The 21,722-nt window shown below is 41.5% G+C and overlaps 1 protein-coding gene and 2 non-coding genes across 4 annotated transcripts in view; all 3 read left to right on the forward strand.

Annotated features, from left to right (window-relative positions):
- The first annotated feature begins 6,951 nt into the window (after positions 1 to 6,951).
- The window catches only part of NOP58 (NOP58 ribonucleoprotein), a 29,123-nt gene continuing 14,352 nt past the window's right edge, over positions 6,952 to 21,722 (forward strand). For both annotated transcript variants that reach the window (XM_056111885.1, XM_056111886.1), the window contains exons 1-6: positions 6,952 to 7,090; positions 11,593 to 11,669; positions 14,325 to 14,377; positions 16,854 to 16,975; positions 17,838 to 17,974; positions 21,274 to 21,338. In XM_056111885.1, the coding sequence (XP_055967860.1) occupies positions 7,046 to 7,090; positions 11,593 to 11,669; positions 14,325 to 14,377; positions 16,854 to 16,975; positions 17,838 to 17,974; positions 21,274 to 21,338 (499 nt within the window). In that variant the 5' untranslated portion in view covers positions 6,952 to 7,045. The remainder of the gene's footprint in view (positions 7,091 to 11,592; positions 11,670 to 14,324; positions 14,378 to 16,853; positions 16,976 to 17,837; positions 17,975 to 21,273; positions 21,339 to 21,722) is intronic.
- LOC130021212 (small nucleolar RNA SNORD70) lies at positions 13,554 to 13,638 on the forward strand. The gene has a single exon (XR_008792111.1). It is a non-coding gene; the product is annotated as a small nucleolar RNA SNORD70 (small nucleolar RNA).
- Positions 14,475 to 14,561, forward strand: LOC130021211 (small nucleolar RNA SNORD70). The gene has a single exon (XR_008792110.1). It is a non-coding gene; the product is annotated as a small nucleolar RNA SNORD70 (small nucleolar RNA).

A 21,722-nucleotide genomic window follows, 5' to 3' on the forward strand; every position in this document is an offset into this window, starting at 1 on the left:
ACCCATGGGTTGAAACCTTTCAAAACCCTTGTTTTCCTCTGCATCTTTGGAGACATGGCCTGATCATCTTAAAAGTCTGAGTAACTTTGATGAGGAGAATTTTCTTTCCTTTCCAACATACAATAGACACCCAGTGTGGAAATAAACCACATGTTGGGAGTGCTGGGAATCAAACTGAGGACTTTGTACAAGTGAGGCATGTACTTTATTGCCACACTACACTCCTGGAACTAAACCATTTCCCCTCCCTTCCTGTTCCTATGTTGCTGCTGTTGCTTTGGTTGTTGTTAATGTGTTGGGGTAGTGGATGGTTGAACCATGCATGCCTAGCTGTGTTCCAGGGCCACTCTCGGCAATGCTCAGAGGACCAACTATATATATGGTGTAAGGGATTGAACACAGGCCTGCCATACACAAGGCAAGTGTTTTATTTAACTATCGTTCTCCCCCTCTCCACTGTTGTGATGACTAGGGGGTCACAAGATCACTTGTATTGCTCGCACACTTCAATCGCAGTGCTTTCCAAGGGGTCACACTCTTTACAGTGCTTGCACACATCTGGTTGTCTAAAGATTGGAAATTGCTGCAGTGCAGGGTACCATAGACAGCAGACTGCCAGGCACGAACAGAAAGGCTTCCAGGATTGTGCCTGAGATAGCACTGAAGATCAAGTTCATGGTCTGAAACTTATAAGGCAGGTATTTTAGTCACTGAATTATCTCCTATCTCCTATCCCCCTAATTTTTAGAATTCTTCACTTACCACAGTATAATCTGACCTAACCTGACAGTCTTGTTTTATTTTGACTACACAGTCTTGTTTTGTTATGCTATGTTTTGTTTTCAGGACACACAGCAGTGCTCAGGGCTTACTCCTAACTCTGTGCTTAGGGATCATTTTTGGTGGGCTCAGGGGCCATATGGGGTGCCAGGGATCTAATCTTGGTCAGCTCACAAAAGGCAAATGCCTTACCTGGTGTACTATCTCTCCAGCCCCTACTACATACTCTTAATGAAATTACAAATGTTACTACTACATCTTAAGTATAAGCAACGATGGCCCCCACAGCCTATTTTTGCAAAGAACTGGCACTTGTATATAAGGGAAAAACCAAGAAAAACAAAAAGAAAAAGAAAGAGAAAAAGAGAACTGTCACTTATGGGATTCTATGATGGAGAAAATTTTATCTTAGTCAAATTAAACAAGCAAATCAAAAGCACAATGAAATGCAGCACTTTACCTTGGAAATTACTGTAATGAAAAATTAGAAAATAAGCATTTTCAAAGATGTGGAGAAATTGGAACAATAAATATTGTACTTTTGTGCAAGTTTGTTCCAAAGTCCTCAAAAAGTGAAACCAAAAAAAAAAAGTGAAATAAAATTAACATTGACCCAGCAATTCCATTCATGTGTATATACCTGAAAGAAAAAAATGTCTATACCTAAGATTGCTATACTGTTTATAGCAACATTGTTAATAATAGTCAGAAAGTAGGAATAATTTAAAAGTCCATCCATAAATGAATGGATAAAGAAATAGTAATATTGCAAATGGAGAGATAGGCCAGTGGCTAGTGCTCTTGCCTTGCATGTGACTGACCCATGTTCAATCCCCAGAACCCTACACGATCCCCTGAGCAGCAAGAATGATCCCTGAGCACAGAGCCAGGTATAATCCCTGAGCACAGCCAGATGTGGCCTCAAAATAAATAAGTCTAGAATATCTAGTACTGGGGCTGGAGCGACAGCACAGCGGGTAGGGCGTTTGCCTTGTACGCAGCCAATATGGCCGACACAGGTTCGATTCCCAGCACCCCATATGGTTCCCTGAGCACCGCCAGGAGCAATTCCTGTGTGCATGAGCCAGGAGTAACCCCTGAGCATCACCGGGTGTGACCCAAAAAGCAAAAAAAAAAAAAAAGTAGAATATCTAGTACTATGTCCATACGATGAAATATTATTTAATATTAAAAGAATTAAAGGGTCAGGTGTCAGAGAGATAGTACAACAGGAAGGGTGCTTGCTTTGCACACAGTCCATCCGGGTTCAATCCCCAGCATCACATATGGCCTCCTGAGTCCACTGGAGTGAGCCCTGAGTGCAGGAGTGCAGAGCCAGGAGTAAGCCTTGAGCATCACTGGGTGTGGCTCAAAAACAAAACAAAACAACAATAACAAAATAATGAAAAGGTCATATATTACCTGAGATAGCACATTTGTCTTGTATCTGGTTGAACCCAGTTCAATTCTTTGAGCACTATGAGGAGTGACTACTGAACACAAAGCTGGTGAGTAGCCCTAGAGCAACAATAGCAGACAACAACAGCAACAAAACATACACACACTCTCACACAAACACTCACACATACAAAACGAACACACCAAAAAAAAAGAGCTAGGTCTAGTGTTAGCGATGTGACTCAGTGGTAGGGTGCATGCTTCAAATGTGTGAGGACCCTGGTTCAATCCTTGGTATTGAGTCTACCTGCCTCCCACTACCAATAGAATTACTACAACCTAGGTTATCAGAAGAGGAAACCCTGGAAAATGCTTCCAGATTGGAATATGGACCAGGGAAGTGGTCAAAGAGCTGTTTTGCAGCTTCCAGGCACAAGCACTGCATTCAGTCCACAGTAACATATGCTTCTCCAAGCAACTGGGGCCCTCAAACACTACTAGTACTCTAAACTAAGATTTGAAATGGGACCAGTACAGGTAGTCCCACTAAGACTGGTGTAATTGAAATAAACCAGCAAAATACTTGCAAGAATTAGAGCTTAATCTCAAGTATTCTTATATCTGTGAAATATGTTCCTGAGATTGGATAAAAGTGAATTATGGGGTGGGGCCGGGGGGAGAGGAAAAGGAGGGAAATAATACAGCAGGTATGGCACTCGCCTTGTATGCAATTGACCCAAAGTTGATTCCCAGCAGCACATGGGGTCCTCTAAGCATTGCCAGTAGTAACCACTGAGAACAGATGCAGGAGTAGGCAAGCCCTGAGCACCACCGGACGTGGCCACCAAAACCAAATTTAAAAAAATAAAATAGACATTTTAGGGCTCAAAGAGATTGTACAGGAGAGGGTCACTTGCCTTACTTCCACGTGCATTCATCAGCCATGACCCCAATTTGAATTTCTAGTACCATATATGGTTCCCAGAGCACATCCATGAGTCATTCCAGGGGACAGAACCAGTATATAATCCCTGAGCACTACTAGGTGTGACCCCAAAACAAATGCATTAATAAATGGTATGTTAAAATGAGATACATTTTATCTACTTGCTTTGCAAAGACTTATGATAAAGAATTATGATAAAGCCTAGTATTATTAAGGGTTGCAAGATGAATATTCTCAAACACAGCTGGTGGGAATATAAATAGTAATTATAGGAGGACAATTAATTTGGGGCAAAGGAGAAATCTCAAAGGACTAGAATGCATGATTTCCTTGAGGAAGTCCCAGATTCAATCCCTGGGACCTCAGTTTTTAGTGACCCCTGAATATTAAAAGAGTAACCCCTGACACTACCAGGTGTGGCCCATAAAGAAACAAATGATATATGTATATATATAAATATATAATATATAACTTTGACATTTTAAGATTTTTATACTTTTGTCATACTGATATAAGTATTTATTTACTTTTTGGTTTGGTGGCCACAACTAGTGATGCTCAGGGCTTACTTAAAATACTATATTTGAGAAACCAGGAATGTAGCTCAAGTTTTAACTCATTTGCTTTGTATGAGGCCCTGGGTTTAATTCTGGACACAGTAAAAGACAAAATCAACAATTATTCCTATCTTATTTTATTTTATTTTTTTTTATGGAGAGGCACTCCTGGCAGTACTCAAGGACTGTGAGTACTCAAAAATTGCTGGCAATTTGTTACCTGACAGTGATTACTCAGATATGTGTTGGTTACATGAAAGAGATTCACTATCCAAACTAAATGAAGATCCAGATTATCTCTTTCCTGTTAACAAGGCACATGGGTATCTTTTGCTAATAGCACTAGGTCTCACAAAGTACCTGGTTCCTCTCCTTTGCTTGTTCATAATCATATTTACATAGTTATTTATTTAGCCAGACACAGACTTAGTACTGAAGATCCAGTAATGTGCTTTTCTTTTTGCATGACTAAAGAATTGGGTTTGGGATGCCACATCCGCCGCTGTTCACAGGCTACTCCTGACTTTGTGCTCGGGGTCATCACTCCTGGCAGTGTTTGGGGAACTATAAGGCGCACTGGCAATCAAACCCTGGGTGCATGAAAGCCGGATGATAGTGCATTACCCCCTACACTAGCCCTCCAGTTGTTTCCCTTCTCCACCGCCAGCAATGCACTTTCACAGAATTTGAATGGGATATTGAGGGTAGAGAGAATAGAAGAACTGTGTTTCTTTTGTTACTGTTGTCATTGTTGTGGAGATCATACCCAGCAGTGCTTCCAGGGGCCACACAGAGCTGGCATCAACACCCAGGTCCCCAAACATGACTTGCAGGTGGATCTATCACTTAAGCCACATCTCTAGCACAGGAAACATGTTTCTTGTCCTTGTCGCTTCACCATGTTAAGTCCCTACTTAGAGCTATAAGCTCTTCTATATCCTCCCCCATATTCTCCTATATGGCCTTTTATTTTGGTTGTTTTTGGGGCACAGCCATTGGTTCTCAGGCCTTACTCCTGGTTCTGCACTCAGGATCACTCATGGAGGGTCCAGGAGATCACATGGGTTGCTAGGTCAGCTGGGTCAGCTGCATGCACTCTGGCTCTCTCCTCTTACTACTTTGCATTAGGTCCCCTTGACCTAGTACTAGTTTAATGAAGAATTAAATCTCCTACATTTCTCTTACAATAGGGAATTTCTGACAATTACTGTGTTTGGCGAGGACTCAAATCTAAAATTAGCATTGGGCTGAACCCCTGATTCATCACCGAGCTGATTATAGAAACGGTAATGTATAAAGACAACTTCTAGGAGATGCCAACCATGAAGAAATTATTTTCTGAATTAGTTATTTTGTTTCTCTTTGGGTAAAGGATGAAAACTTTATTATTTATTTTTTGTTTGATGGGGCTGGAGTGATAGCACAGCGGTAGGGCATTCGCCTTACAAGCGGCCAACATGGCCTACCCGAGTTTGATTCCTCCGCCCCTCTCGGAAAGCCCGGCAAGCTACCGAGAGTATTTGATATGCCAAACACAGTAACAACAAAGTCTCCAATGGAGACGTTACTGGGCCCGCTCGAGCAAATCGACGATCAACGGGAGGGCCTTTACCTTTTACCTTGTTTGATGGGGAGGGGTAGTGTCACATTGCTTAGAGCTTACTATTGGCTCTGTACTCAGGGCTCACTCATGGCAGTGCTGAAAGACCATATGCAGTTTAAGGATTGAACCCCTGTCAGCCCTATGTGTGGCAAGTGCCTTACTTGCAGTATGATCTCTTCAGCCCCACAATGCAAGCTGTAAATATAAGAAAACAAACTGCTTCCTGCAGACATTAATTCATTAAATGTTTAAAAATTAGTTAACGGGGGTTGTTGGATGGACTAGAGGTGACATAATCTTAGGAATTTGGTGGTGGTGGTGTGCAGTAATTTTGTACATCAATATCATAAATGTTAACATTATTGTAATTATGTTACCTAAACAATTTTTAAAAAGACAAAAAAATTGATATCTCACTTCATGCCTAGAATACTGCATTTTAGTTAATCAAAGGGCCAGAGAAAAAGTAAAGATGCTCACATTGCTTGTAGCCAATCCCCAGTTGATCTTCCAGCATGCCCCTACCCCCTACTGCTTACGGTCCCCCAGGTACACCACTGGAGTGACCCTGAGCACCATTGGGTGTATTCTCCCCCAAATAAGAGGACCAAAAAATATTGTGAAGCTCTGTAACACCATTAACAGTTTCTCCACTTCATCTCTTCATCACTCACCCACCTCCATCTTTCACAACTAAGTCATTTCTCACCTCCCTGAACACAGGGATCTAATCAGTCCATACTGATTAGATAGAGGGTATAATCAGCCATGCTCTTGTCACTAAATTTCCTTATCCCTGAACTTTCCCCCACTTCCATTTTTTCTGTTCTTCAGTTTAGACTTTCCTGATGCTCGATTGTGGCTTGCAGAGCTGCTGGAGGAAACAGTTACTTCTTGTTCATAAAACTCCAGCAGGCTGCAACTTTAGATACAGATCATCTGTAGGTAGAGCCCTGGACCGGAGGGAGGAAGGTTTTATTCCCAGTCAGGAGGCAGATTTGTGAAAGAATTGGTGTATCACAGAGACCAAGACAAGGAATATAAAATCTAAGTGCATACTCGCTATCTGCAACACATATAGACATTTGAAGGAGATCTTCTTGAACGAATCCGTTTGGCAAGTAGCAGAGCGGCCAGGAATGGTCACCTGTTCGGCCACAGGCCTACTGCCCTTAGGAAAACATCTCAACAAGGTGAAGCATGGCTGCCCAGGGAGGAGTCTAGCCCGAGGTTAGCAGCTTCCAAAGACTTGATGAGAGAGGCCGACACCGAGACAGCGGCACTCTTCTAGCATGTTAAATATATGATAAACGGGAGTTTTTTTGTGATTTGTTGGTCCATTTATTTGTAAATGGCAGCGAGTGACGGAAAGCCACGCCCACTCCTGAGTTTCTCCGCACAACCTCTCCGCATAAAGGCTTGCCTCTACTCTCGCGAGAGCCTTGGCGCTCTTCCCTCCCCGCCCCGCCTCCCCGCTGTGGCGGGAACATCCCGGAAGTGACGCCCGTTCTGAGGCGCTGTAGCTGTCGGAAGTGACGTCATGTCCCAGAATCCCTGGAGAAGAAGCTCGTTCACGCGTCCTGCAGTCTAGCGTGGAACGCTTAGCAACGTGGTTCGGCTCTTTGCGGGAGCCGCGCGCGCGCGTGTTCTTGGCCCGCCCGGGTCTTGCGGGCCTCTGGGGGGGGGGGGGCCGCAACATTTTTTTTTCCCCACCGGTCTAAATTCGTGACGGGCGGCGAAGCGCCCTGAGCCGGCCTGACCATGCTGGTGCTGTTTGAGACGTCCGTCGGCTACGCCATCTTTAAGGTAGTGGGGGCGATGGAGCCCGCGGAGGGGGTAGTGGGGAGCGCCTGGGTGTAGGGCAGGTGAGAAGAGGGCTAGGACCCACCACCCGGAGATGCATCGGGGGGCCCTCTCCGCCTCCGTGCCCTGAAGGCAGGGGGGGTGGCCTGGAGCCTGGGAGACGCGTTTTTCCGGAGAGCACGTGGCCCTGCCGAATGGGGCGTGGGTTTAAGTTTAAGAGCGTTTGCTGCGTTCGAGAGCTGAGGGGGACTGTTCGATTATTACAGGTCGTGTTGAGGACTGGGGGCTCTATTGTGCGGGCTTTGAGGAATTACCGGAAGGTTTTTTTTTAATAATAGAATGGGCAGATAATGTGTTCTTCAATGAAGTTACTTTGCTTCAGTGGCTGCTCATGGGCTCTGGTAGGAAGCAGAACCCCCCTCCCCCCACCCCCCCCCACACACATTCAGTATTTCATTTGGGGCCGCAACATGACGTTGATGTAAAAAGATCCAGAGAATTCGGGCGGGGGGGGGAAGGCGCAACACTCGGCAGTACGCAAGGCTTACCCACAGCAATGCTCAGAGATCACGCCTTGTGGGAGCCGGGGGACCATGTGGGGTGCCGGGGATCCAGTGCGATTTAGCTACACATAAGATAAACACCTTTCCCGCTGTTAATAGTTCTCCCCCGCCCCCCCCCCAGAGTATTTAGTTTTTTTTTTTTTTTTTTTTTTTTTGCTTTTTGGGTCACACCCAGCAATGCTCAGGGGTCACTCCTGGCTCTGCACTCAGGAGTTACTCCTGGCGGTGCTTGGGGGACGATATGGGATGCCGGGGATCGAACCCAGGTCGGCCGCGTGCAAGGCAAACGCCCTACCCGCTGTGCTGTCGCTCCGGCCCGGCATTTTTTTAAGGTAGAACTGACAGGATTGGCTAATGGATTCAAAGTGGATTTTGGCTTTTAAGACGTTAGTGCAGTGATCAGAATGAAGAGGAGAACCAGGCTGTGGAATGTTTGCAGGGAGACGAAAGACTTCATCCGTTGTGATGCGTTCCGTGTTACTTATCTTTGGGCTGGGCCGTTACTAACTGCCTTTTTGATTTTACCCGGGAAAAGTTGCTGGCTGTGTGGTGATTCCCTTGAGAATTAACTGTCTATGTACGTAAAGTTTGTGATGAAAAAGTTAAAAAGAGCAGGGAACCGTTTGAATAGCGGGACTTTGGCGGGGGGGGGGGGGGGGGGGGGGGTGAAAGCAGAAGTGTTCGTGCTTGCTGAACCCTGCCAGGAGTGATCTTTAAAGAGACAGGAGTAAGTCTTTCATTGTTCAGTGTAGTATTCTAGTTGTGAACCCAGAAATCTGGCACAGAAAATCCGGATCTTGATGTATCGAATTTAGTGAAATGTTGATTTGAAGAGCCTTTCTTTTTCTCCCAATTTTCTCTGATATTTGGAAATGAGTGTTTTCACTTTTTTCTTTTTTTTCACTTTTTGGGTCATTCCCAGAGATGCACAGGGGTTATTCCTGGCTCTGCACTCAGGAATTACTCCTGGAGGAACCATATGGGATGCTGGGAATCCAACCACGGTCAGCAGCATGCAAGGCAAATGTCATACCTGCTGTGCTGTAGCTCCAGCTCGGGACTTTTTTTTTTTAAGGGCTCCTTCTTTAGAGCCTAGCAAGTGTCTGTTTTTCTTTTCCATTAGATTGATGGGGGAAGGAGATCTATTGTGATTGGAATCTGTATCTACAGATGAAGTTCATTCAAGTTTCTTTTATGTGTTTTAAATTAGAACTTATATGTTATAAAAACTTAAGTTTCTGAAGAAGGTTGACCGAAGAGGAAGGGGCAGATTTTGAACAGTCATGGTTGCTTCTGGCGGGGTATGCATTGGTCTAGCAATATTACTGTTTCAGGAGCTGGCTCAAAAATACTCAGCTGTGGCTTTTTGCAAGTAAATTTTTGTTGATAAAGAGTATTCTCCATGGAAAGGTTTGGTTGCAGTTTTCAACGTTATGTGCATGTTACTGTTCAGAAGTGTTAAATGATAGTTTTATGTAACCTAATAGAGAAATACCTGAGGGCTTTAATATGTTGAATATAAATATTATTCAACTTATAATTCTTTTGGAATAAAAGAATTCTGAAATTAAGGGCAGTTGCACACAATTTTGTGAATAAATACCACAAGATAATATAACCTAATAGATACCCAAAGACTTAAATATTTTGAAATACTAACTCGAATAGAAATGTTAATCTGTCAGCTAATTGATTATTTTAGAATAAAAATATTCTGGAGCTAATGGTAGTTGCTCATTTTTTGTAAATATATGTTGCAAATTAGTATGTTTTAAATCTAATAAAGATAAAAATTCTGCCATTTGCATGTGGTTCCCTGAGCACCACCAGGAAGGGATCCCCGAGTATAGAGTCTAGAGTAAGCTCCAAGTGATAGGCATGGCCCCCAAAAGCAAAAATTGGGGGGGGGGTAATGGATAAAGGTCCTGGAGAGATAGCGTTTGCCTTGCACATGGTAGACTGGGTTCGATCTTTGGCACTCCTTCATCCCGCCAAGGAATTAGCCTGAAAGCAGAGCCAGGAATAAGTATTGAGCATAGCTGGGTTTGAGGTGCCCTCCCTGCAGTGGATAAAGATGTAGATTTATATAGCTGTACGACTGAAGCCTATATAACATTGCAAACCAGTTTGGTGTCAATTAAAAACACGTACACTATTTATTTATCTATTTTGGTGTTTTGGGTCATATCCGGCCATGTTCAGGGGTTACTTCTGGCTCTGCACTCAGGAATTACTACTGACTGTGCACAGAGGGCCCATATGGAATGTCGGGGATGAACCCCGGGTTGGCCGAGGGCAAGACAATCGCCCAACCCACTTGTACTATCACTCTGGCCCCCATATACAACTTATTAACCTTTTCCCACAGTCTTTCCAGTGTTGGGATGTGGTTTTACTAGCAATTTTATGTTGTACAAAATTATACTTTTTTTCCTTCCCTCTCTCCCTCCCTCCCTCCCTCCTTCCAACACTTTAGGATTTTGCAGGGGAAAAGGAGTTGTTGCATTTTCTGGAGCGCCTCTTAGCCCTGTCTGTGAGGGTCTTGACTGTTCGTGTTGAGTGATGTGGATGCTGCTCCAATCCAGCAGTGCTTGTAGCCCTTTAGTGTTGGGATTGAATTTGGGGCCTAGCACTGCCTTATATGCACTCTGATTGATTTTCCAGCCTTGATGTTTTTTTATGTTTAACTTTTCCACGTAGCATACTTTTGCTATTATTTGGATGAAGGGTGAAATGGGCTCCTAGGCCAGAGGTTCTGGGACTACCTGCTAACTACTTTGTCCTTTATCCCTATAGTATCTTTCTAGCCCTTAGGCAACAAAGCCCTGAGTAATCAATGCGAAGTGAGATAGGGAGATAACCAAGTGATGTCCTTGTTCAAAAATTCATTCCTTTCTGGTATAGAGGTGGGTGATCTAAGTATATCTGTTACATTGTTAAATGTCTTGGGTTTTTCACAGTGAAGAATTTCAGGGACAAATAGATTTTAATGAGTCTTCCTAGTTTTTTGCTCAGCATCTACAGGTCCATTTTGTGTCTATTCTCCCATTCTCCCGCACCCACTATAATATAAGTTTATTTATTTTTTTTTGCGGGGGGGGGGCACCTGATTGGTGCTCAGGTTTTACTTCTTGCTCTGCACCCAAAGATTGAACCACATGCAAGGCAAGCCTTATTGTACTATATGTACTATCTCCAACCCCTGTCACTTTAAATTTTAAATTTAATCCACATGACTATAAAATATAATGTAAAATTACAGATTATTAAGACTGAAGCAGTATAACATCAGGAAAGGTTAATGATATTGTTAGCTATGTGCTGTACTTGGTAGAGGACTCTTAATTAAAAATATTCATCAAAGATCTCAAGTAGATCTGAGTTTCATGTTCAGTTACTAAATGGGCTACTAATACAACCACAGATGGATGCAGGATAAGAAAACTGGTATGTTAAAGGTTTGGGGGGGTCATATATTTGTGGTAGAGTGCAGATCTTAAATGTATGAGTCCCCAGGTTTGATTCCAAGTGCCTAAAGAAGGAAAAGAATGCTAGTTTAGGGACCAGAGCAATAATACAGTAAGTAGGATGCTTGCTGAACCCTGCCAGGAGTGATCTTTGAAGAGCCAGGAGTAAGTCTTCAGCACTGCTGGATGTACCCCCCATAAACCCCCATGATGGTTTATGATTTTAGAGAGAAAAATAGCTTCCATTGTTTTACGTGTATAATTGTTTTGTCTTTGGGGCTACTCAGCAATAAATCATGGTTACTCCTGGCTCTTCACTCAGGAATCACTCCTGGCAGTGCTCGGGACGCCCAGGATTGAACCTGGGTCAGCCGCATGCAGGGCAAGCACCCTACCTGCTGTACTATCTCTCCAGCCTCAATTTTACATGAACAGTTATGTTGGAAATAAACAGTCATTTAAATATTTATTACAGGTTCTCAATGAAAAGAAACTTCAAGAGGTTGATAGTTTGTGGAAAGAATTTGAAACTCCGGAGAAAGCCAATAAAATGTAAGTAATTTTGAAATTTAGCAGTTAACATTTAAGATTTTTTTGACCATTGTTTTATTTTTTACATGCTACCCCCCCTCCCTTGGTGGGTTAATTTATTTACTTATATTTGCTCACACCCAGCGATGCGCAGGGCTTACTCCTGGCTCATGCACTCAGGAATTACTCCTGGCGGTGCTCAGGGAACCATATGGGATGCTGGGAATAGAATCCAGGTCGGCCGCATGCAGGATAAACGCCCTTCCCGCTGTGTTATCACTCCAGCCCCTGTGGTGGGTTAGTCTATTTCAGAAATAATAAATGTGTAAGCCGTATTACTAGATAGTGTATTTGAAGCATAGTTCTTCTCAATTTATCAGTTGAAGAGTAGGTTGGACGGCACCCTATAACAACTATTTTATAAAGTAATTGGAGATATACTCTGGTTGTGAATTAAGTATAATTTTGTTAAAAGTAGACAATGAAAGGGCTGGCCAGATAGCTGAATGGGCCAGTGTACATGCTGTGCGTTGAGGGTTCCTGGGTTTGATCCCTAGCACTGTATCATTCCCAGAATACCACCAGGAGGAATCCTTATGCAGTGTTGGAGTAGCCTCAGATTACTACCAGCAGTGTCCCCAAAACATGGACTGCAGTCTCTTTGTTTTCATTTTTTACTATTCTTGACTGTGTTCAGGGTTTATGTTCAAGGATCACTTCTGGCAGTGTTTGTGGGGCCTTATATGGATCAAACCAGGGTCAGTTGAGGGTAAGGAAAGTCCCTTACTCCAATTGATTTTTGTGGGGAGTGTATACCTGGCTCTGCTCAGGGATTACTGCTGGCAGAACTTCAGAAATCAGAGAGAGATGGCTGCCAGGGATTGAGCCTGGGTCAGCCATGTGCACGGCAGGTGCTTTGCCCATTAAACTCTCTGGCCTTACTGATTTATTTTTAACTTTGTTTCTTTAAGTGATTGTCAAATGTTTATTGATTCTTTGTGACATCTGCTTATCAGCTCCTTAATAATTGAAGCTATTAGCTAATAAATTCTCAAGTATGCTTGAGTTCTCCAAGTTGTCTGGACCAGAAAGAGTATAATTTTGATTGCCCAAATTAAGAATAATGAATAAATAGTCAGATGTTGACTATTTCTCAACTACATGGGATGAAGATGGTTATTTCACCATGAATTCCTTGGTGAAACCCAATGCATTTGGTGAGTGGGATCCAGAAAGAAGCTAAAGATCTGTTGATATATTTGAATTATATCTATAGATGCCAAGAAGCCCTTTAAAATTTGTTGGAACTAAAAGCAGAACACAAGTACAAGGAAAATACTTGTGTTGGCCATAGGAAACGTACCATTCCCAAATGATGTTCTCTTTAAACAATTAGAGAAACAACATCATTGCTGGAGCCAGGAAGATAGCTCAAGTGTTAGTTGTTTTGGTTCCTGTGTTCAATTCCTGATGCCTCCTTCCCTCTCCCCCCTCATCACTATCAAGTATGTCTCTCTAAGAAATAAGGTGTTCCAGCATTTGCAGTTGCAAAAAGCCAAATTTTGGGCAGTTAAATACCTATCAGTGGTAGAATTGTTAAACTGCAGTATATCTATAAATCTTTTGGAGAAGGGTTAGTACAAAACTGTTTCAGAGTAGTTCGTATGATGCGATTCTGTTTTTGCATTGTCCTTGATGCATGTAGTTTTATGCGAAGTGCAGAGAGATGAACAGGTGCCACTTTGGAAAATTGGAAAAGTTGTAGAAATTATTCTTAAATCATTGCATTTTGTGTTTGTGGGAAGGGACAGGTTGTGCTCTGTTGAGTTGAGAAAATCTTGATTACAGTAACACTTTCGGATACCATGGAAAAGTAGTTTGACTCAGTTTGCTGAGTAAATGCTATCCATTGTTGTCAATGATGTATTGTTGGAACTGAATTAAAGTGATAGACTGCACAATTCGTCACTACCACTGAGACAACAATGAATTGAGCATTTGTTTTAATTCAAAACTGGAACTGGGGAGTAGAATAGGGGTTAAGATGCTTTCTGTATATTCAACCCTGATTTGGCCTTTGGCACCATTTATGGTCCCTTGAGCACCACTGGGTGATGCTGAAAACTTAAATTATGTTGCCCTGTGTTATCTTGCACATAAGTATATGCAGAGGAAGGGGTAAAATAAGTATAATAGGGATAAGGACTGAGAGCAAAATTGTTTGGATTTTTTTTTTTTTTTTTTTAGTTTTGGCCATCCCCGGCTTGGTACCTGAATTGAACCCAGGTCTTCTGCATGCAAAGCATACCCTTAACCCATTGAGCTATTTTTCTGATTCCAGCAAGCTATTTTTAAACAGCATTTGTGCTGGATATACAAATGAATGTGTGAGATTCCTGACCTAAGAGGAACTCTTAGATCTTTTCTCAGGTCACTTCTTATGCCATATAGTAAAAGTCATCTGTGTTCTTTAAACAGAATTTGTGTTTTACAACTTTCTAGTAGTAATCCAACATTGTTAGCTTAACCTTTAGAGAAACACATAAAGAAAAGCTAACTTTGTACCCTGATACAAAAATTAAAGCAAAATTTTTGTGTATGTTTTGGGAACAATTTCAACCTCTTTATAAGATGTTTGCAGAATCAAGATACTCACTTTTCTTTTTTTAATTCTAGAGTAAAGCTGAAACATTTTGAAAAATTTCAGGATACAGCAGAAGCATTAGCAGGTAAAATCAAGGATTTGTTTTTTCAATCTGTTTTTAATCTTGGTCATTTATTTTCTTTATTGAAAATTGTTTCCTTCAGTTGCCTGAGTTAACCTTACTCAATGTTGTCAATGATGTATTCTTTTTGGAACTGAATTTAAGTGATCTAACTCAAATTCGTCACTACCACTGAGACAACATTGAGTTAGCTTTTTTCACCGTAGGCCTGTTTTTTTTCCCCTGAGAGGTGAGAAGTGGTTAAATTGATCTGTGGAAGCCAACAGCACAATGCTGAAGCACAATTCAGTAAAAGCTATTCTACAAGGGCCCAAGGTAATGCAGTCTAGTACAGTGTTTCTCAGCCTTTTTCCCCACTGTGGCCCCTTCTGACCTTGTTTCCTTTCTGTGATGCACCTGTATTTCCTAATCTCCTGATTGACCCTAGTCCTGTGTTGCTAGCTCCCCGCCCCCGTTTAAGCAGTTTTTACTTGTGGCCCTCTTGGAATAGCCTGGTTCCCATCAAGAGCTATTTGTCTCTGGGCTGAGAAATGCTGGTCTAGTACACAGCTTTTTTAGCATTTTAATCTAAAAGTAGCAGTAAGACTAGCCAGGATTCACAGTTGGAGTTATAATAAAACAGCTCTTCGACTGTTTTGTTTATTTTATTTTGAAAAGGTACTATGTTATTAAAGCTATTAGGGGGGAAAAGTTCTTATTTGTGTGGTAGGTTTTTTTTATGATTTCATACGGATGGCTTACCTTCTTTGACTACTCAGTTAACTGTGATATAAGTTCTTATTTGTGTGGTAGGTTTTTTTTTAATTCTAAAAACTAGTTTATCAAAATGGGCCTGGTTTTTAATGATTTCATATGGATGGCTTACGTTCTTTGACTACTCAGTTAACTGTGATATAGTTTATTAACTTGTTTAGTTTCAGTAGGCATTAATTATAATGATTTTTTTAAATGTTAAAATAAGATTCAATATAAAATTCTATCATAGGTTTTTTTCACTTGTTTATATTTTGTGTGACAAATCTGCCAGCTGCTTTGTGATGCGATTTCAAAATGAAGGACTATAGGGTGTGGCTGAAATTGACTAGGACTTGATAGACCCAAATAATGTTGGTGATCAACCACAGAAGAAAGGTGCAACTTAATTTTTCTTGTGGACATTGAAGGACTAGCTAAATAATGGCCGGTTGATACTGGGTGTTCTCTCCTTACTGTTGGTAGAAAGATGAGCTGAAGGAAGACCCCGAAATGACCTGGAGTATTGTGTTCAAAAATAGTCTATTCTAATCTATTGTTGTTTTTATCAACACAATAGTAAGTAAAGACTTTTAGAGTCATAAAGAAAGGCTAGAAACGTTTCGGTGGCAGAGGGATGGTTGATGGAGCCACGCCCAGTGATGCTCAGGACTTACTCTTGGTTCTGTGCTTAGACAACCCTATGTAGTGATCAGACATATGCAATAAGTACCTTACCCACTGTTCAATATTTAGATTTTGTAGTAATGTTTGCCTGGATAATTTTTCACAGTTTTGAAATTAAAATCAGGTGGGCAGAGAGATGACTCAAAGGGCTGGAGCTTGGAGCTTTGCTTGCAGGTGCGCCAGGTTTAATTCCTGGCGCTTTCACATCCCCTTGACCACTGACAGGAAGTGACCCACAAGTACAGTGGGCTGTGAGAAACCCCCTTCTTCCTCAAAAAATATTTTTTTTAATAAAGGTAGAATTTTGATAATTCTGTTTTGGCAAGCAAGGTTGTGTTAGCTTTACTTCCCAGTCTGAGGGGTATTTTTCACATAGAATGGGATTTGAACAACTTCTGGGATTATATGTGAAAAGATGCAACCCTGACTCTAGGTGTCTTAGAAATTTCTTTTTGTGGATCTGGAACGATAATAAAGCAAGTTGGGCCCTTGCCTTTCACTCTACCAGCCTGAGTTCAATCCCTGACATCATGTGTGGTCTCCTGAGCCCTGCCAAGAATAACTCCTTAGCACAACTGAGTGTGACCCCCCCCCCAACAAAAGAAAAGTAAAGAGAACTTAGATGTATCAGAAGTTGATTCGAATGATCTAAGAGTAGGTCTAAACAGCGTTAGGAGTTACTGAGCAGATTTAGAGCTTGCCAGAAGTGAAAGTAATCCCCAAATTTTGTAGACTTTACTTTAAAATAAAATGGAACTTTAAAATAAATACAAACACTTTATGATCTAGATCTGAATCAAATGAAGGTTTGTGTGACAGGGAAAGGACAGCTGCGCTTGGCTTAACATCGGTTCCGGAGCAGAAGTAAGGTGGAAAGGTCAAATGAGAGTGTGACATATGTAATTTGTAGACCATTTTTGTCACTCAGAAGTAATATTAAATTTAGTTTAGTTTTTTTTTTCTTGGAGGAAGTACTTTGCAACGTTTTGAAGCAGAAAAGTTTGCTGTTTATGAGTTAAAAGTTTTAGAGTTGACCCTTGTTTTTGTTTTTCCTGAAAAGCATTCACAGCTCTGATGGAGGGCAAAATCAATAAGCAGCTGAAGAAAGTTCTGAAGAAAATAGTAAAAGAAGCCCAGGAACCCTTGGCTGTGGCTGATGCTAAACTAGGAGGGGTTATAAAGGTAAAGTTAGGGTTTTCTTTCTTGCCTCCTAAAGAAGTTCGCCAGAAGGCATAGTGACTACAAAGTCATGCCACAAGTTGTTTGTCACAAGTTCTCATAGTTAGTCTTCTCTAGGCTATACAACTGGGTTCCCAAACTAAGCATATATTAAAATAATGACAGATATACCACCCAATTATTTTAAGTACCATTTTAACTCTGGCACTCCCCCCACCCCCAGGATTAGGGCATTTATATATATATTTTTATGAAGGGTAGATAGTAAAATTTAAAGTGAATGTGCAGGGTCAGGCTGGAAAAGTAAGCTCCCCAACATGAGAAACAGAATAATTTGACAATTGTGCAAGTTTATAATCTTTAGTTATGATAGATACTACATGCAATCATTTTATTTATGAACATTCTTCTGAAACTTGAAATTATAGTATTGTATTGTAGGCCTTTTGGCTTTGCATTTAGGAATCCTTCTGGTGCAGGGCTCAGGGGACTACATGTGGTGCCAGGGACTGAACCCAGGTCTGCTGCATGCAAAGCAAACCCCCTGAATGCTGTGCTGTTGCTTCAGCTTACCATTTATGGGGTTTTTTTTTCTTTAAACAAGTTTTCGGTCGTACCTGCTGTGCAGGGGTTATTTCTACCTTCACACGCAGGAATTCCTCTGGGCTATACTCGGGATCATAAGGGATGTTTGAAGGATTTTGAGTCAGATTGACAAACTGTAGAATGCTTAGATCAATTACATTATTTTTTCAACAAACACTGAAAATTGCTTTTTATGAGACTAATATATGTGTTTAAATCTGTCATTGTAATACTTAATTCAAGGCAGTTTGTGTTTCTAATCCAAATGTATGTGTTATAGGAAAAGCTGAATCTCAGTTGTATCCACAGTCCCGTTGTTAATGAGCTTATGAGAGGAATTCGTTCTCAGATGGATGGTTTAATTCCTGGGGTAGAGCCACGAGAAATGGCAGCTATGTGTCTTGGATTGGCACACAGGTAAAACTATGCTGAAAGATGAATCACCTTATTTATGTTTAATAAGCAACTATACAGCATTGTTTTAAGCATATTACAATAAGTCATTAAGTCCTCATTTAATCCTCAGACTGGTGTTAGGAAGAGAATTGTATACTAATTTTACAGATGAGGAAGCTGGTGCCTACGTTAATATAGCTAGTAAATGAACAAGCTGGGATTTGAGGACCCAGGCAGTTCTGACTTCATTACCCAGACTCTAAAGTTCATATCATCATAGGTGTTCTCTTTTTGTTGGGACAAAGAGGAGACTCATGGCAGTGCTCAGGGGACATGTGCCAGCTTTAGAGTCCAGTGTTTACTAATGTAGAGCATGCTCTCCAGCCCTGCAAGTGTCTCCCAGTCACTTTTTTTTTTTTTTGCTTTTTTTGGTTCACGCCCGGCGATGTGCAGGGGTTACTCCTGGCTCTACACTCAGAAGTTACTCCTGACAGTGCTCAGGAGACCATATGGGATGCTGGGAATCGAACCTGGGTCAGCCGCGTGTAAAGGCAAACGCCCTACCCGCTGTGCTATGGCTCCAGCCCCCTCCCCTCGTCACTCTTAATAGTCATTTTCTACTCTAGTGTTAAGCTCCTATAATTCTTAAGGTCTTTGCTATTTTCTTTGCTAAGTAAATCATTTGCTACTCCACCATATTCTCAGGTTTTCCTCTGGTCATGCTGCATGATACTCAGGCTTACTTTTGGCTTTGTGCTCAGGAATAGCTCCATATATTGTGCCAAGGATCAAACCCAAGTTGGCCATGCAAGCACCTTGCCTTGTATGTTATCGCTGTTCTTTCCTCAGGTTTTCTTATCTGCACAGGTTTCCATGCTTTGTCTGGGTATGTCTGTGCTGCCTGCTTTATTCTAGTTAAAATGCAAATAAGCATTTCTAAAAAGAAAAACTATTGCTAAAACTAAGTCAGGACTTAAATGTCTGACTCAGTAGCGTGTATAGCACTGTTTTTGTCTTTTTTGTTTGTTTGGGGGCCATACCTGGAGGTGTTTGGGACTTAACCCCTGGCTTTGTACTCAGGGATTATTCTTGGCAGGCTCTGAGAACCGTATGGGGTACTAGAGATCTAGCCCAGCTAGTCAGCTGTGTGCAAGGCAAGCACCCTACGTGCTGTATTATAGTTACAGCCCCTCATATGGTTTATTTCTTATTTATTTTTTTAATTGTTGTGTGTTTGTTGGAGGGCCATACTAGTCAGTGCTCTGATGACCTTGCAGTGTTAGATTTCAGGATGCCAATAGGTTGTGCCAGCCCTTTACACTATCTCCCCAGCCCTAGGAGTGATTTTTTTTTTCCCCCTTTTGGTGTTTGGGCCAGACCTGGCAGTGTTGGGTTACTCCTGGCTCTGTACTTATGAATCACTCCTGGTGATGCTCAGGGGACCATGTGGGAGGCCAGGGATCAAACCCACGTGTAAGGCCCTATCTGCTGTACTCTATCTGCCTCCTGGGCAATGATTCTTAATCTGAAATAGTCTGATATCACTTAGAATTTAGTTTATATGGATCAGGTCCTTATATGGGGCTGTGTAAATTTTCAAAGTTTTAAAATAAATTTCTTCATGATTTTTTTGTTTTTTTGTTTTGTTTTGGGGCCACAGCTGTTGGTGTTCAGAGCTTAGTCCTGACTCTGCGCTCCTGGGCTCCTGGATCTGGTGGTGCTTGAGGACCATATGGGTGCTAGGGTTTAAACCCGGGTTTACCATGTGCAAGGCAAAAATGCCTTACCTGCTTTATTATCTCTCCAGCCGCAAATTTCTTTATGACCTTTTTTTTTTTTTTTTTTTTTTTTTTTGCTTTTTGGTCATACCCGCCGTTGCACAGGGGTTGTTATTCCTGGCTCATGCACTCAGGAATTACTCCTGACTGTGCTCAGGGGACCATATAGGATGCTGGGAATTGAACCTGGGTCGGTCGCGTGCAAAGCAAACGCCCTACCCGCTGTGCTACCGCTCCAGTCCCTCTTTATGACTTTTAGTCACGAAATATGTGTACATGTGTTATATTGCTGCATACTCAGGATCACATAAAAATTTCTTGAATGAAAAAAGGTCACATGGAAAAAACTCTGATTTGCACATTTGGCAACATCTAGAGACACAAGTTAGTTACCAAAATAGAGTTGGGATCAGATACTGATTAGAATCAGTATGGGCCATGGATATTGCTAAATATTTTACAGATCGTTCTCCCATAACAATGACTTAGCAAGTCAATAGTATTAGTAATGACAAGTTTAATAAGAAACCTGTAGGAGGGCCTGAAGCTATCTATATATATATATATAGTTCAGTGGGTGCGCATTTGCCATATATGCGGCTGACCCGGGTTTGATCCCCTGCATCCCATATGGACCTCCAAGCCTCGCCAGGAGTAATTCCCAAGTGCATAGCCAGGAATTGCTGGGTGTGAGCCTAAAAAGCCAAGAAAGAAACCTTGAAGAGCGTCAGGTTCACAAGTTGGGCTGGAGCGCATGTTGGAGTCCCGGGTTTGATCCCCCAGCACACATGGTCAAAGCATCACTTGTGACCCCGCAAAAGGAAACCTTATACAGAGCTTATGTATTCAAGGGAGAGAGCCCAAAAGGCTGGAGTACTTGGCTATGTACTTGCTTATGTATACCGAAACTTCAGGTCCAGTCTCCTACACAATATAATCCTCAAAAATCCTTAAATACTGCTGAGAGTGTCCTTGGGGACACTTTAAGTGCAACTATCACACACACACACACACACACACACTAAAAAATAACATTTTTTCAGATATTAAAGTGTTGCACTTTTGGGGCTAGATAGAACAGTGGGTAAGGCTCTTGCCTTCTATGTGGCTCACTGGGATTTTATCTTTGGCACCCCATATGGTTCCCCGAGTCACTCGCAGGTGTGATTTCTGAATTTGGAGCCTGGAGTAACCCCTGAGCATCGCTGGGTGTGTTAAAAAATTGTTTTTAAATAAAATATTGCACTTTTTTCCCCAGCCGCGGGTATAAAAATACTAATATGTTGTAAAAGTCATATGAGCCATTTTAACTTTTATCACATGGTAGTTACTGTTTGTCATTTCTAATACAGGAGGAAGATAGCAGGCGAAGTGTATTTTTTTAGTGTATGCTTTCTGGTTTTGCATATTGTATTTCTTTTAAGCTTCTTTCTCAGTATAGAAAAGAGTATTTGGAAAGAGATTTAGGTAAAAGTAATTTTAAGATGTTAATAATATGCTTTTCCTGAATTTTACAGTAATTCATTTCCCCCTTTTACCCAGTTTGTCCCGATACCGATTGAAATTCAGTGCAGATAAAGTGGACACAATGATTGTTCAGGCAATTTGTAAGTATGGTTCATTCCAGACTTATCCTATTAATATTCCTCTTCCTACTGTTAAAACTTAAGTTAATAGGTCATTGTCACATGCCATTGAGTGATTTTCTTTAAAAAAAACTTGTCAAAAGCTTAACAGTTTAAGATTTTAAAATATTTAAATAGCAGTTGCATTACTTGCATATATCCAGAAGAACTGAAAGCAGTTACTCAAATATTCAAGATTACTATCAGCCTTAGCTACAAAAATCAAATACCAAATTAATATTCATTAACAGATGAATAGATAAAATATGGCATAAATATATATGTATGAATATAATAGAATATTATGCGGTCCTGGGGCTGGAGCTATAGTTCAGCGGGTAGGGTATTTTCCTTGCACATGGCTGG

The sequence above is a fragment of the Sorex fumeus genome, unplaced genomic scaffold (assembly GCF_029834395.1).
Source record: "Sorex fumeus unplaced genomic scaffold, SorFum_2.1 ptg000014l, whole genome shotgun sequence".
NCBI lineage: Eukaryota > Metazoa > Chordata > Mammalia > Eulipotyphla > Soricidae > Sorex > Sorex fumeus.